The sequence below is a fragment of the Coenobita brevimanus genome, chromosome 8 (assembly GCF_032717465.1).
Source record: "Coenobita brevimanus isolate Jiangsu-jjx chromosome 8, ASM3271746v2, whole genome shotgun sequence".
In the NCBI taxonomy this organism is placed as follows: Eukaryota; Metazoa; Arthropoda; class Malacostraca; order Decapoda; family Coenobitidae; genus Coenobita; species Coenobita brevimanus.
This window is the reverse complement of record NC_136961.1, coordinates 4894704-4912377: the sequence shown is the minus strand read 5'-3', so window position 1 is coordinate 4912377 and position 17674 is coordinate 4894704. Positions and strand designations below refer to the sequence as shown.

General features: G+C 41.3%; 1 protein-coding gene across 1 annotated transcript in view; it reads left to right on the top strand.

The window, feature by feature from the left end:
• The window catches only part of LOC145406265 (QRFP-like peptide receptor), a 197502-nt gene extending 180883 nt beyond the window's left edge, over positions 1–16619 (top strand). The window contains exons 9-10 of the mRNA XM_080277440.1: positions 3359–3482; positions 16545–16619. Coding sequence (XP_080133566.1) covers positions 3359–3482; positions 16545–16619 — 199 coding nt within the window. The remainder of the gene's footprint in view (positions 1–3358; positions 3483–16544) is intronic.
• The last annotated feature ends 1055 nt before the right edge of the window (positions 16620–17674 follow it).

The following is a 17674-nucleotide window of genomic DNA, read 5'->3' as shown; positions in this document are numbered from 1 at the left end:
AGAGGGGGGTGTGAGTTGGGAGCAGGGCAATGAAATGGCGGGGGACAGGGCGACTTGGAGGCGATTTGTTTGTGGCCACCCCAAACGGGATTGAGGCGTCTGGCAATAGATAGGTAGATAGAATTATGTTTCAGTTGAAAAAAAAAATGATAGGTTTTATTTGCGACACTACAGCGTGAGCCGCAAAGTTTGTCTTACTTGTTTTGATAATAATGTTAAGAAGCGAGATTTCCCCGTTAGGTAGCCGAGATTTTTCTCGATGTTTCCTGAAGTTCCGGTACGAGTCAATTTGCATGCTGTTTCTGAGCGTAGTTGTTTCGCAGGTTGTACATTAATATTTGTGCTCTTTTTCTTTATAATGTTTTATTTAAGTGCTTGCTTGTTAAATTATGTAATTTAAGTTCGCATGGTAAATGCGAGTGTTATGTAATGTAAGAAAACTCTGGCATGTTTTGATGTCTCCTAGTTGATAACTGCTGTTAGGGGCTGTTATGCAAGACCAGCACGTTCCCAAATTGTGGAGAAGTAGATGATTCTCGAACAATGCAAGTTTATATAAAGATGGGGAAGAGACTATTTCGAATGCAGTTGGTTTTCAGTTCAGTCTGAGTGATGTTCAGTCGGTTTTGGTGTAACACTGTTTTATGAAGTTTGTAAAGTGTTGCTGGCGAGGATTAAGTGTAATTACTGTCAGTGAATTTTATTTTCGGTACTTGTGAAAAACTGTGAAGTGTTATCAAGCATTAAGGGTACTAAGAGTGAAGTGTTGTTAAACATTAAGTGCAATATGCAATCAGTAAAATGTGTATAGCTCCAGTGCTTGTGAGAAAAGTGAAAAGAAGTTGGAAAGCATTAAGTGGAATTATTTGGAAAATACAGTGAACTTTAAGGAGCCAGTGTTTATTTTCGCCTCAGCTGATCTTGCGTACTGTTGGCCTATTGTACACCTAAAGGCTGACCTTAGGAAGAACAACTCACTGGGCAACGTCCTTCCTGTACTGTACTACTGCTGTTGGAGCCTGTGTCAGTGTGGGACGAGGACGTAACAATAATAATAATGACAGTTGTTATTATTAATTTTATTATTATTACTATAATTATTGGTATTGTTTTTTTCATTATTTTCATTATTGCCATTTGCATTATTCTTTTCTGCATTCAAACAACGAGCATCCTTTACTTTTATCTCTTTGATCCCATGTCGCATTATATTTTTTCTGTGCAAGGTATACTAGTTTTGCTAATAGACAGTGTTCAATCTCAGTGTTTCACTATTTGTTTTCAATATTCATAGCAGCCGTAGACTACACACTGGAACACATAACATGGATGCTTTGTTGAGAATTTCAGTGAATAATTTCATGGATGTTTGGATAACGAGGTTCCGATCACTGCTACCCACTATTGCCCTTTTTATGAACTCCCGCGTATTCAGGCACTCTCTGATAACTAACCTTAACAGTGCATCATTGATATTAAGGTTAAATTTGACCAAACAGTTATCACTAGTGCTAAAGTCATTTACCATATCATTACCAACTGAGTTTTCTAATGTTACTGAAACAAAATTTTAATTTTTTCTCCTCCTCTTGATGAATGATCTAAAAACTGATGCCTGGACCTTTCTTGCAAGTTGTTACACATTTCTAATCCTGAGTGAAAGGATAGCATTTCACCCCAATTGCAAGAAGTAAGTTTGAATCCCTCAACTTACAGTATTTACGGTACAACTGGAATCAAAGATCTGACTGTAAACTACATTGCCAGTGACTTGAGAATGTGTGAATGGATGATAAAATAGCCCAAGCACCATTATCTTTGGGGATTCATTTCTAAGCTGGATGTAAACATTACTAATGTTTTGATTATATGGTTTTGAAATTATGATTGGATGAAGTCCCATCTAAATGGAAAATAATACGTCACCCCGCTCGATCATTATTTTCACTACTGAAAAAGTTATAACCTGGTAGATCAATCTCAGCTACAAAATCTTTCTGTTGGGTATTTAGCCATGATTCTTTTAATATTAGTCTTCACTTAAGGCAACATCCTCAAAATCAGAAAAAAAAATTTTCTCGAACTGCTAGCATTAACAAGAGCAGTTTTAATGTGATTATGTTTTTGATGTGCAAGTTTACCTTACCTATTTTTTGATCAAAGTTCAACAGTCTCTATGTTGGCTGATGCATTTGGCCCTTGTGATAATCATGTTTTATCTAGAAAGGTGTACAGTGTAGTATTATTATGTTCTCACTGTTCATAGGGTTGGTTCCATATATCGGTAATCTGTGCCTTCCTGGAAACAAGGCCACTTGGCGTTGTATAAATGTGTTACTGAAGAAGACGTTCCATGCAATGGCACAAGGATGAATGGTAATTTATGATAAGAAGACCTAGAAAAAAAAATCTGAGTTCAGAAGCTGAAAGACAATAGCACAAAGGTGTATGTGTTTACTTAAACATATGGATGTAAGAATTTTGAATGTTATGAGAGAAAAGTAAATATTCCAAGTAGTGGAAACAGTGTTGTTGAGAAATGTGTGTGGAGTGCATAGAGTGAAAAAGAGATAAGAAACAATTTGATTCGTTCATGGAGTAAAAAAATTTGTTGATAAATGAGTAGAAAGGAGCGAGTCTGGATGGTATGGTCATGTGAAGAGAATGGATATAAGTACTATGACGAAATTGGTATTACGTGTGAGACTGAAGATGAAAGTAGTCACTGTAGGTCAACAAGTTGGACAAAAATGGTAATTGGATATGTAAGTACGCGAGTATGGAGATTAAGGAGACAAATGTAATCGCCAGGAAGTCCAGCTAGCTGGGTGAAGTATTTAATGTGAAACACTTATAAATGGAGTATCACCCATTTTCTGGTCTTGAAACTGGACGAAATGAGTAACTGATATGGGTGTATGAAGGGCATGTATAAAGAAAACTACACAGAAAGACTCGTATATCGTTAGGTATGCAAGGCAAATTTAGATATCCAAGGTTGGGGTCTTGAATGATCTGTGAATGACTGTCACCCATTTGACAGAGCATGTTGACAGTTTTTCCATTTTTATATTTCTCTTTCCTTGTTTTTGGATCCCACCTCATCTTATCCTTAGGTGGCAGGAAAGGTCAAGATGATTGAGTAATGTTAATTTAGAGGCAGCACTGATAAGATTCTCACATGTTATAGGATCCTGTGGAATAAATATCTGAGCAATCCAGCCACTGTTACTGGAATAATTCAGTTATGACTGCGTGCCTGTTCTCAAAGAAAGCTGATGTCCTCTGCTTTTAATAAACATAACGATATGTACACCGGTGCCCTGATTAATATTATCTTGTCTCTGTATGCGTTTAGGTATACGAATAGTGCACGATGGGTTATGGGATGGCCTCAGCGAGGCCAGTACGTGTTCAACAACAGGGATGCCCACCACGACTCAAGGATCACTGGAGACACCACCCGCAACACCTCACACAAGGTCAGCAGGCAACTGCATGCTGTCCACTGTCCTACCGATGCCTTGTACAGTACATTTGTTTGATTCAGTTGGAAGTCTTTCCACTGTATAACACTCACAGTAGAATTCGCTAGGAACACCTCAGTGATTATTTCATTCAGTTCAGGTTCATTTTCCTTTTTGAGAATTCCTTCTTTCCGATATTTCACCATACCAATCAAATGTCTGTCTTCTCACCAGCTTTTTCCTTAAAATTCAATGGTTTTCTAAGCTGTACAGTCAGTCAAAAAGGAATATCATGTTGGAGGAGTACGATGATATTCTGTGCTCAGGATACAGTAGATCTTGATGTTCCATGGTAATTAATAGATTATCATATGTATGTGCATGTCTTAGCAGTACTCAACAGGATTTGTCACGCAAGTGACATGTGTACCATTTATAGGAAGTCAGATTTATTAATGCTGGGTAGAATCTTTGAAGGTTTTGCAACAGCCATCGTCTATAGTGTCAGATTTTTTTTTCGTAGAAAGTGTGCACCAATAGTGTTTTGATCGACAGTACTGTTGTGGTTAAAAGTAGCAATCCACCAGCCTCTAGCCAACCTGGGAATGTGGCAGATCGCACTCTTGGTCACCACAGATGTCTGCTATACATTTCTGTCTGTTAGAGCCCTAAGCTCAGGACTTAGTGAAATGTGTACAAATGAATTTAAAATATCAATAGAGAGGAGTCGACTGCGAAAACATGAATATATGAAAAATGAATTTAAATAATGCATTGTTTCGATTATATTATAAAGTCACACATTGAGTAGGTTTGGCACCACTCCCAGATTTCCAGTAGATCTGAACCCTTCAAACACACCGAATAAGCCGAGTCGAAGGATTCATTTATTGCCATGGGAGAGAGAGAGAGAGAGAGAGTCATTGTCTATTGAAGAAATAAAGAGGGTATGGCTAATGCAAGGGATAAATCAGAGATTCCCAAACTGTGTGCCATTGCACATTAGTTTACCACCGTTATACCCTGGTGTACTAATAAATAATAAATAAACTGCCATTTCTTCTGATCTAGGATGACTGATTTTGAAGGACTGTTCCTCTTGTTGATGTAAGTAACCTCTTATTGGACCGCTGGTGGACAATCTTCACGAAAAACTAAATACTGGACACCTTGCATCAAATCACTGAATATAATATAATTATGTCACGCTTCGAGCATTCCTCACATGAATCGATGAGACATACTCGTACAGGGGTACAGCTCAGACGAGTCCAGTACGAGTCTCACAACAGCTCGAACTGTGTTGTTCCCAGCTCAGTAGTGCCAGTTTTATTATTGTAAATACTAATCATTATATTTTGATGTAACACTCATTTGAAATTTAAATAATTATATGCAGATTTCTGACATATGGTAGTCAGCTTCTACAATCAAAGGAAGTTTAGAGGCATCTTATTATTTAACGCAAAACAGTCAAGCGGTAATAATACACTGTGCAGTGCAAGTCTGGCAGTTAATCAGTGTGGCCTTGAATGTGGCTGAGGGAAGTGATATCCTATATTTTTAAATTATTTTTCTTCAAAATCTGGAAAAAATTGATAAGTCTGTCTTTAACCCCTACACCGCAGGCTTGTTTACCAATGTTTTGCGTGTCCCGCGGGGTTATTCGGGCTCCGACAGGCTCTCAAAAAATATTTGCCAAAAATCAGTTATTAGTCCTAGAATAATAAAATTAAATATGCTTATGGCACATACCTTCAGCTTTCTCCTGGAATGTTTGTTGAGCCTTCATCTGTTACCGTAGGACTTGTGGAGACCTCTGAAGTAGGGTAACGAAGTCTCCACTTTACACTTCCCGACAACCCGTAATATGATTACCACAGCCAGATACAAACACTATAAACACTATTCTATAATTTTCAAGTAGTTTCGGATCCATACTCCAAAAAAAAAAAAACACTGTGAAAGCAATGGAAATTACGAGCGCGTCTGATCGTCGCACTTGCGCTAGTTCGCTCTAGGTGCTCTGTCATTTATTATTCATAAAACCCCTCACGCTTTATATTTCTATTACTATATCACACTTATATATATCTGGAGTCTTTCTCCATAAGTTTCCTTCAGTCGTATTAGTTTATTGTCATTGAAGTCATTCAAATTTTCATTCAGTAAAATACGTAGAGAGCCACGGATTCAGTTTCACTGTTATAACATAAATTATTTGTACTCATATTCTTATATTACTAATTACTGACATTACTATTTACATTTTCTATTCTATTTTCAATATTTACCCTTCTGTTTTACTTACACTATGTTATTCACTGTCACTTTCAGTAAGATAAAACTATAATACACTGTTCAATCATATGAACTGAACATCCATTGCTTTCACCTGCTATTTACACATTATTTACACATTATTTCCAAATCATTCTGCTTCCACACTTGCACTGTTAGAACTGCTTCTGGCTGTGGTAATCGAAGAAGCAGGTAATACAGAGGGGAACCTGGCACTCAGCGCACTGCCAAGAGGTGCGTTTATGCTCAGGTGTGCGGCGGGTGGTATGCGCACATACCTGACACCTGCGAATCGCAGCCTTCCTTTTCCCTGTGGCAGGCATAAGCTCAAGTCTGTGCCGATCCATATACTCCCTCCGCTCAAGTCGGTCGGGAAGTGTTACTGGATGGCGCCTTGGAGTTGCTGCTGTCACCCTACCATATCTTTCCAGCAGCTGCTGGACACAAGTCCTGGCGAACAACCTCAGGGAGAAGGACTTGGGTGGCTTGACCTTCATCTTGTACAGGATGAAGGCGTTCAGCATCGTCATATCTATTAGATGCAGAAAAACTTTCCTGTACCACCTAGTATTCTTCCTGAGGCAGTCGATCTCACCAATCATCATGTCGGACTTGTCCACCAGACGCATGTTGATATTATAGTCCAACACAGCATCAGGTTTCATCACAGGTTCGCCTGTCCTACGGTCGACCTTCCCACTGTCTCTCATCTTCCCCTTATGTACGGTGGTGAGCATGTGCACGACCCTCTTGTCATGCCACTGTATTGCCAGCATCTTCTCACACTTGCGTAGGTGCACGTCTCCTCGCTGCGAGGTTCCCGCCTCTGGGAATTTGGGGAAGTGGGCACGATTACTTTTCACAGTGCCGCAGGAGCCAATACCATGCTCAGAAAAGTATTTGGCAAGTTTCGGTGCTGTATAGTAGTTGTCTGTATACAGCACATGATTCCCACCAAAATACTTTTCTAGGAGCACTTTCACTACACAGCCTGAGAAGCCAAGGGGGTGTGTTTTATCCAGATCGACAGTGCTGGCTGAATATATGACGAAGTCAAGGATGTACCCCGTCTTTCGCACAGCACAAAGAACTTAATTCCAAAGCGATGGCGTTTGCTTGGAATGTACTGAACAAACCGAAGACGTCCTCTGAACAAAACCAAGGATTTGTCAATGACAACCTTCTGAAAGGGGTGGAAGAATGACATAAACTTATCCTTCATTCTGCTCAGAATCTCCCGGATCTTCCAGAGTGGGTCGGTTTGGGAAGGTACATCGTTGTCGGCAAAGTGCAGGTTTCCCATGACGTTCCTGAAGCAATCTCTGGCCATGTACTTATTGAAGGTGGGTGAGGGTAGTAAGGGGTCCATGGACCAGTATTCTTCCATTTCATGCTTCTTGGAGTGTGACATGAGAAGCATGAGGGCAAAGAACACATACAGCTCCTGCACTCCCAGCATGGACCACTGTTGCATCTTGGCTGCACCTGTACCACTTGCAGCACGTTGTGGTTCATACCTGTTGATCTCATCACATATGTGCTGCATGACTTCGTCATCTAGGAAGGCCAAAAGGTAGTCGACACACTCAGCATTTTCGTCCATAATGAAGAAAGGCTGAACTCCTGAGGAGCTCTCATCAAAAACTAGATTTTCTAGCACAAAATCTGACCCTTCCGTCCACGCGAAGGCGTCCAGGATTCCCTGTCGTGGCGGTGTAGGGCGGGTGGTGGTGGTGGAGGTTGGCTGCGAGGGAGGTTTATCTCGGTCAAGGTCACTTGCACTGACCCTAGGTTGCTGTACAGCACTAGCAGCCCGTACCCTACTAGCTACACTACTTTTCACTCTCCTTGATTTACCTCTACCTCTACGGCCTGCCTTCACTGTTGATGCTGGTGGTGACTCCGACGACGAAGACTCCGGAGATAACTCAGCCGACGATGATGAAGAAATGAGTGAAGTGGGGCTTGGGGAACGGGGAGGTGAATGCACTCGTGACTCATGGCGGGCTGGGTCACGTGGGAGCATTGTTCTGGGGCTAACACGCCGCCTTTTCACTCCCTTCCCAAATTCCTGTCCTTGCTGCACTAAAGGCTCCTTTCCCCTGGAGCTAGACACTGATTCACACACTGTAGCACTTGTTGTTGCTGTTTCTGGCACGATAACCTCACCCGGCTCATCACAAGATTCACCCAAATCATCATAGTCACTGTCCATCATAATCATGGACAAATCTGCCAGTTCACGTGCCAATGCAGAGTCACTAAGGCCTTTCCTGCTTGCCTCACTACTTTTCTTAGGAGTAGAGGTCGCGGGGCCCTTTGCAATGGGCGCAGAAGCGGCAGGAATGGCGGGGCACGAGTGCGACATCGTTTCTCTACAGCGGAGGAAAAGGAACTAAATGCCGTGGCTTATCTGAGAAGGGAAGGGTTGACAATGACACTTTAGGCTGACTGCTGCTAACTTACAGGCTAATTTTTTATAGGTAGAAAATCTCGGCAATACATAAAGAAATAGGTAGTTCCAGGTGAATGTAAATGTCAATTAGGATTCTCCCTTCCTTTCTGATATATATTTTTATTACAGACATCGATTACAAGGCATAAATCAAAGGGGAAATTACCGTGGTAATGTAGCGAATGAATGCACGTGAGGTTTTGTCAGGTGATAATTAGCCAATTTCTGGTGTATAACACTATCACTTACCTGTTTTTTTTTTTGGTATATATTATTTTGTATAAGTATAGGGCATAGGGCTTATTTCAATGGATGAAATCTGTGGAAAAATCCGGGGGAACTTTGCGTAGCACAGCATGGCGTGGGAGGTGAGAGGACAGGGTAATGGAGGGCAGGTAGGGAGGGGAGTCACGAAGGGGGTAAAATCGCTAAATTGTCAACAATGGATGGGAGTACAGATGAGATTTGGAGTGCTGACTAGTGTTGGACATTGGCAGTACTGATAGATGATACAGGCCACCACTTGAGAGCCCGGGATAATTCAAAATAACACAGAATCACAAAAGTGATGCCCCGCGGCATGATCCATTGTGGCCGAGCGTCACGAAAGTGATGCCCCGTGGTTAAGGGGTTAAAAGGTGTAAATATGTCGAAAAAGCTACTGAATGAGACGTAATAAAGTGATGATGATAGTCCTAATACTGCTGGCCCAAGTGTAGCTAAGACACAGGCAAGGGCTAGCAAAAGTAAACCACGTTGCTCATACCAAGACAGCTACCTGGCACAAAGGTTCACTTCGGATGATGATAAATTTAGCCCTAAACCTATCTGTCTATCTATCTATTGTCAGATGCCTCAATCCCGTTTGAGGTGGCCACAAACAAATCGCCTCCAAGTCGCCCTGTCTCCCGCCATTTCACTGCCCCGCTCCCAACTCACACCCCCCTCTCTCATAGACCTCTCCACCCCATCCCTCCATCTCATTCTCGGCCTCCCCCTCCCTCTTCCCCCCTCCACCTCACTCACATACACTTTCTTCGTCAGTCTTTCACCCTCCATCCTCTCCACATGGCCCTAAACCAACATGTGTTATTTGTGGTACTGGACTATCAAATGAAACCATAATCAAGTAAAATTAGGTGACATTTAACCATCACATCATATTCACCTTTCTGATAAAGCCCTGGATTACTTTGAAAAGTTAAAAATTATAACAAACAACGATTTTTTTTTTTTATGGGAAAAGCAAGTGAAACTAGTAAAACGGCTCAAGAAGCCAGCTATTTAGTAGCAGAATTATTAGGAAAAACTATGAGGTACTGTATAATACAGTCACTGAATCTCTCATCCTTCCATCTTGCTGTACACTGTTTGGATCCGAAGTTGAAAAAAGGAAGTGACGAAATTTCATTTCTCAGAAAATACCACTGGTAGACGAATCAAGGAAATATCATTTGGTATCGAATGAAATGTCAATGGACTTATACAAGAAAAAAGAAAATAATGCTTACAAGTTGATAAATCAACAGACGTTGGAGAAAAAGCACATTTGCTAGTGTTCGTCCGGAATACTGCTGATAACAACATAGTTGATTAGCTCATATGCTCCAAGGAACTAGTGCAAATTTCAGGGCAATATATATTTTCTGCGGTTAGTAATTACATGCTGAGTGTTGGTTTGACATGGAAATCATGTGTAGGAACCTGCAAGGATGGTGCTTCTTCAGTGGTAGGGTCAGTGAAAGGTGATCTATCATGACTGAGAACACACACACACACACACACACACACACACACACACACACACTCACTGTCTTTTGCATCTCGAAGCACTGATTGAAAAAACTGTAAGATACAAACTGAAATCTGTTCTGTATGACAGTGTAAAAGTTGTATCAAAAGAAGAACAATAAAGTCATGATTGTTTTCTCTGTTTTGTGAAAAAATATGTATTTTTTTTTCTTTTGTGGTTCTCCACACAAAAGGAACGTGGTGATCAAAGGAAAGGTGTTGTCTCGGGTGCTTAAATTGAAGGAGGAATTACTTTCTTTACTCTCGCAGAGAAACTTGAACTTACGAATTACTAGCTGTTGTAACCCGCTGAGCCAAGTTTTCTTCCTTGGTAAATATTCTTGAACACTAGAACATGGTCATCATTGGCTTGAAAGGAATAAACATTAGTTTTCTTCTGCAGAGGAAATGGATCTGGCACAACAAATGAGATTGTGGAATGTTGAAGTGAAAGAAGGAAACATGAATATGTTTTTAAAGACTGCTGATAGAAATAACAGAGACTGCCCCATTGATGTGTGAGCGTCTTGATAAACTAGATAAGAGCATTGATCTCCATTTCCCAAGTATACGTGTTCAAAGTTGCGATTAGCTCAGAAATCCATTAATTCATGATCCATTAACCTGCAGCTTAGTGTGGAATAGGAGATAACAGACGTCCGTTATGACCGCACTGTAAAACTCAAGAACATTGTAAGTGTCACTGGAAAGTCGTCTGCAGCTTACTACCTCATATTTGTATGAACTGGGCTTCACAATACTTATTAATATAAAAAGCAAGAAAACAGGACGACTTACGTGGTGAAAAACAAATGGGAGTGCCTTTCTCCAGTCTTCCTAATATACAGCGGTTAATCCAGCCAAGCTCATGTGCCTCAATAATCAGATAGGCTTGTGTGTTTAGTATGTACTTTCCATATATATATATATATATATATATATATATATATATATCCATCCATCCATCCATCATCCAATCCTACATTGCCCTTAAGAAGCGTAGGACCCCGGGGCTAGGCAGTTGGTCCCGACATTTAAGATGAGTGATATATATATATATATATATATATATATATATATATATATATATATATATATATTGTGTGTGTGTATGTATATGTATGTATATATATATATATATATATATATATATATATATATATATATATTGTGTGTGTGTGTGTATGTATATGTATGTATATATATATATATATATATATATATATATATATATATATATATATATATATATATATATATATATATATATATATGGATGGATGGATGGGGTGATCAGAGAAGGAAAAACACGAGTAATGGAGAGAGGCATGACGTTGGTAATGAATGGTGATGCATGGAATATCTCAAATTTGTTATATGCTGATGATGCAGTGCTACTTGCAAATACCAAACAAGAACTTAGTTGACTAGTGCAGATTTTTGCTGATACCTGTGAGCTTCGTGCCTTGAGAGGAAATGTAGAAAAGAGTAAAGTGATTGTGATCGAGAGAGAAGGTGACTCCTAATGTGATGTTACAGTGAATGGAGAGAGACTGGAATTCGTCAGACAACAGTGGCGTAGCGTGGGGGGGGGGCCACAGGGGCGGTTGCCCCGGGCGCAAAATTCTTAGGGGCGCAAAATTTCATATAATTATGTATCTCTCTCTCTCTCTCTCTCTCTCTATATATATATATATATATATATATATATATATATATATATATATATATATATATAATAAAGTAATGATCATCATCATCATCATCATCATCCGGACCTCCTTTCCCACCATAGGGCAGGGTGAGGAGTATCAATGTCTAGACAGCCCAAATTTGCCCAATCCAATGGGCCACGCTTCCATTCACTCATCATTCAAGCCTCCGGAATCCTGGCTCTATTGGATACGCCAAAAACATTCATCACGTTCTGTAGCTTCACATAAACGTAATCCAATAGAGTCAAAGTAGTGATTAAATAATAGCGCCCCCCCCCCATACAGAAAACCTCCCAATCTTCGAACATTCTACAGTTATTCAACATGACGGGGCGAATAAATGTTGCCACGTAACATTTACATTATTTTTCTCGCTAATTACAACCATATAGTCCTCGTGTAATCCTTATCGGTGAATTACATAATGCCTATTAATAGCGTGATTTCCCGTTTGAAGATACCGGTACTGAAATGTTCCATAACTTGCCTAAAAAATCATAATTAAAAAAATCATAATTTCACCAAGTTGGAAGGGCTCGCTCATCCTCCTCTGCCCGCCTCGTCTCCGTGATGTGTGACACTGACACGTTGCGTAATTTTTAAAATCCACCTCACGCCTAAAGTATAACTTAAAATGCATATGTGTATAGAAGATGTTCTACTCAGAATGACATATTCTTTCACCTCTACAAATATTTGCAGAAACTAGTGTTACAAATTGTATTTATGAAACATGCTGTGGCCTCCATTATTTGTCAATGTGGCGACAATCCGATCACTAAATTAATCCATTTATCTATCTATCTATAGCCCGACGCCTTAATCCCGAAAAGGGTGGCCACAGACAAAACGCCTCCAAGTCGCTCTGTCACCCACTATTTGACTGCCCTCCCCCCAGCTCACTCTCCCCTCTCTCAGTACCTCTCAACTCCATCCCTCCACCTCATTCTCGGTCTTCCCCTCCCACTCCCTCCCTCCACTTCACCTACATACACCCTCTAAGTCAGTCTTTCATTCTCCATTCTTTCTGCATGTCCAAACCACCTCAGTGTATTTCTCCTAATTTTCTCAGCCACATCCACATCCACCCACAACGTTCCATCACTTCTTCATGTATCAACCTGTCCCTCCATATCACTCCACATACTCAAGTAACTAATTTCCACTGCTCTCACTCTTGACTAGTTCCCCTCCAGCAAGGTCCATGCCTCGCTTCCGTACGTCAGGGTAGGGATCACATTACTATCATGTAGTGACTTCTTAACGTCCATATTCACCTCCCTATTTCTCATCACTGCTTTCAGTGAAGCAACAACCTTCCTTCCCCGCTGTACCCTTTCACGCACTTCATCCCCCAAACTTCCATCCTTACTCATCACTCTACCCAAGTATTTGAATGCACTCACATTCTCCACACCCTCACCATCCTACCTCACTGTGCATTCTGTGACTTCATTCCTCTCAAACACCATAACTTTACTCTTGTTTACATTAACTTTCAGATTCCTCTTCCTACACACTGTCCTAAATTCATTCACCAAACCTTGCAACTCCCATTCATCTTCACTCAACAATACTGTATCATCAGCAAACAGCAACACCGGAATCTTCCACATCCCACCCTCATTCATTAGAGCCACCCCCACATCTACTGCCCTACCTTGCACCTCCTTTACAACCCCATCCATGTATATATTAAACAGCCATGGAGACATCACACATCCCTGTTTTAGTCTCACATTTAGATAAAAGAACTCACTCAGCTCACCATCCACTCGCACCGTCGCCCTAGCTCCTTCGTACAGCACTCAACAATTTCCCCTCCATTCCATATGTTCTTAATTTCATCTACATACCTTGCCTATCTATTCTATCATATGCCTTCTCCAAGTCCATGAAGGCAGCATACACTTTCTTTCCCTTCTCTAGATACTTCTGCACTAAACATCTTGACGGCAATTTACTCATTTGCCCGCGGAAACAAGCGGTGAGCCCGTCAACAGGCAAACTGCTCGTTTGTGCCCGCGGGCATTGCCCGCAATGTGGACAGGGCATTAGAACAAATATCTGATCTACACACCCTTTTCCCTTCCTAAATCCCCCTTGTTCTTCTCCAACTAGCTCCTGTTATATGCCTAACCCTATCAGTGAGTATTCTACCATATATTTTTCTAGTCACACTAAGAAGGCAAATACTCGTATGGTTACAACATACTTCTCTCTCCCCTTTTCCTTTGTATAATGGAACAGTTATACCCGATTTCCAGTCCTCTGGAACCCTTCCCTCTTCCCAAGCCAATCTACAAAACTTCCATATCCACTCCCCAGCAATCTCACCCCCATACTTCAGCATTTCACCACACACTTCATCAATTCCCGGGGCCTTTCCCATCGTGATCTTCATTGCTTCCACTACTTCCGTCCTACTGATCTCTTCCTCCCTCCTCTCATCTCTTCTTTTCGCAGCGATTCCCCAACCACTTATACTCGCACTGCTCTCACTCTCTACATTCAACAAATCCTCAAAGTGCTCCTTCCATCTCCTCAATTTCTCTCTTCTCCACCAACAATCTATTATTCTCATCTTTCACTCCCCTACTATTTCCCCTTTCACACTGTCTTACTTTCTTTACCTGCTTCCAAAACAATTTCTTACTCTCCCTCCATTTTACACTCAGATTCCTCCCAAACTCTTCATCCACTTCCTTCTTACTCTCCTTCACCAATCTCTTCACCTTCCTTCTCCTGGTCACATATACTTCTCTCTTCTCTCTTTCATCTTCTCCCCTACCTCTACTTACTAACAATTCACTATATGCCTCCTTCTTTTGTTGCACAGCTCGTTTCACCTCATCATTCCACCATGTTGTCCCTTGCACACCCCTGCATCTCCTTACTCCACAAACCGCCTAACACGCTGCGCCTATCTCTTCCGTGAATATCTTACATACATCTTCCATCCCTTCCATCTGCTTTAACTCATACCTTCCCAGTCTTTCTTCCACTGTTCTCTTATACTCTGGCTCTGCCATTTTCTCACTATCTTGCAACTTCTCCACTCTTCTCACAGGAGCTGTTTCCTCCTGTCTTCCCTTTCGTCTCTTCACCCATTTTCTTTGCAGCCTTACCTTGGCTATAAGTGATGGTCTGAGATTCCATTCCCCCACCCTCTCAACACTCTTGCATCCAACACTTGTCTTCTCATTCGCTCGTCCACACACACGTAAAATTAAGATCCGTCGAAATCTCAAAATACCGTCGCCTCCCGCCAGTTTAGTGTTGCAACACGAACACAGAGAAAAACATGATTCTGTAGCCAGTGCGTGCGTGTGCCGATAAGAGTTCGATCTTTCGGTGATTTTTGTTGTTCTGGCGTGTCGACAGGTTAGTTTTTTGTTTTTTGTTTTTTTTCTGTGTTAATTGTTTTGCTGACGCAGTAGTCATTTCTTATTCGTTCTTCTGTTTCAACTATGCAATATATATATATATATATATATATATATATATATATATATATATATATATATATATATATATATATATATCGCCAGACGCCATAATCCCGTAAGGGGTGGCCATTTGACTTTGAGTTATATGTTTTACGGGGAGGGGCACTGACCCTGCACCAACCCACTTGTTGACACGTAGGGAGCACGTATGGTTAGGTTATATGGTTACCACCCAGCGTTGTAAATGGTTTCTTGGCTTACAGGAAACCATTTGGCTTGTCACTCAGTGTAAAGCCACCTGTAAAGGAAAGAAAAACAATAAGAAGTGACAGGAAAGATGGGAGAAATAGGAAGAGAGGAGGGCAGGCAGAGAAAACGAATGATAAAGGCTAAGGAAGAAGTAGGCAGCACTACATCAAGTGACTGGATGATGGTCGCTACCACCCACCACGGATAAGAAAAAAAATCAATAACCAACAAATCGACGGAAATGCGTAATATACGAACATTCTAAACATTTCGGGGGCAGAATGTTTACAAGATTTCGGCAAGGACACGAAAAAAAAACCGACATGCCTTAAATATCTCCAAGACTCCAAACAACAATATTCTCCCACCAAACTCACACTTATTTATCTCCATTACCTTGCATAACAATAGTAAGCAGAATTAAGTGGGGAAATTCTGTAAGGAAAACGTGGGAACAGAGCAGGATACTTAAGCCGACCACATTCAACGTCTGCTCTAACAAGATTTTTTTTTTTTTTTTATGTGTCCGACTCTGGGCATAGGCTTCACAGCCTGCAATCAAGGCCCAGTAGTCCTCCTACATACCATGCACCTCAACATGTCACCATTTCGGCGTTAACACCCACCGTCCATATTGAATACATGCTAGGGCTATCTCATACAGGACTGGTGTATTGGTATTAACGGGGGTATTTTTACGACATGTCGGCGGGTCTTCTGGTAGATCGGTAAAGTCTGCTTTTAAGAAATTCAGATCTTTAAACTGTTCCCTGGCCCAGCGGGGATTTGAACCTGGGTCCAGTAGGACTGCTGGCCACCACTCTACCGATTGAGCCACCGCCTCATGCCAAATATCATCTCAATACAGCCACTTTCCCCCAAACGTACACACTAGTGATCTCTATTTACTTATCTACATTAGTGAGAAGAATTATGTAAGAAAATTAGATGGAAGCCACCGAAAAACGAATCCGAGGAGGATACTTTCGAGGCAGGCCTTTTTTGGCGTCTGTTCTTCTATTTACACCTCGAACCGTCTCAAAACACAAATATTTCCATCACATACTTATACCCTAGTAATCTCCATTCACTTAGATTTATGCACGTAAATCCACAGGTTAGGGGGCTCAATACTTTCTTTGCCCTGGGCGCTGGCAACCCACGCTACAGTTCAAATAACTGGGTACAATGATAGAAAAGAATGTACAAAAGAAGTGGAAACTAGAGTGACACAAGGAAAGAAAGTAGTTGGTGCTATGAAGGCCTTGATAAGAAACAGGGGCTTGAGAGTTGCAGCTGCACGAGGCTTACATGAAGGAGTGTCAGTGCCAATTTTAACATATGGGTTTGAGACTAGGGTGTGGCATGAATATGAAAAGTCACGACTGAGAGCAGTGGAGATGGGACTGCTGGGGAATGTATGTGCAGTACAGAGAGTGGACAGGATACGAAATAATGTGATTCGTAAAAGATGCGGAATGAGGAAGTCTGTGGACACCAGAATCGAAAAGTGTTCTGACATGGCACGGTCATGTGAAGAGAATGGATAACAATAGTGACAAAAAAGAGATATCTGAGTGAATTGGAAGGAGGGAGGAGGCGAGATAGGGCAAGGAGAAGGTGGAGGGTTATGGTGGATGAGCGAGTGAGGAAGAGAAGTGTGGAAGTCAGTGAGGCTAGGGGACTGACAAGAGATCAAGCTGGCCGGATGAATGTTGTGAGAAGTGCATGATCAACGTTCGGAAAAACTCCTATCGGATGCTTTTATGTGATGCTACAGAATGTGGTGAAAGTTTTTTTGGCCTATCAAACAGAGCCAGGATTCTGGGGACTTGAATGATGAGCGAATGGAAGTGTGGCCTATTGGAATGGGCAAAATTGGGAATTCTGGACGTTGCTACTCCTCACCCTGCCCTAGGGTGGGAAAAGAGGTCCGGATGATGATGGTCTATCTGTCTGTCTATCTATCTATCTATCTATAAATATACATATATATATATATACAGCCTCTGTGGTACAGTGGTAAAGTGTGCATTTTTGTACACTGAAGAATGAGGGTTCGTGCCCCGCCAGGGTAATAAACTTTGAGAGCTTTCTTCTGGCCACGCACTGCATTGGCGGACATCAGGGGTGCTGTGGTTGAACCAGTGTCTCATACTATAAAGTATGCTTGTACCCAGTCGGCTTGCGTGGGCCGATTACACTTGGTTCACAGACTACACAGTACACACACATCCAAAGCCACTC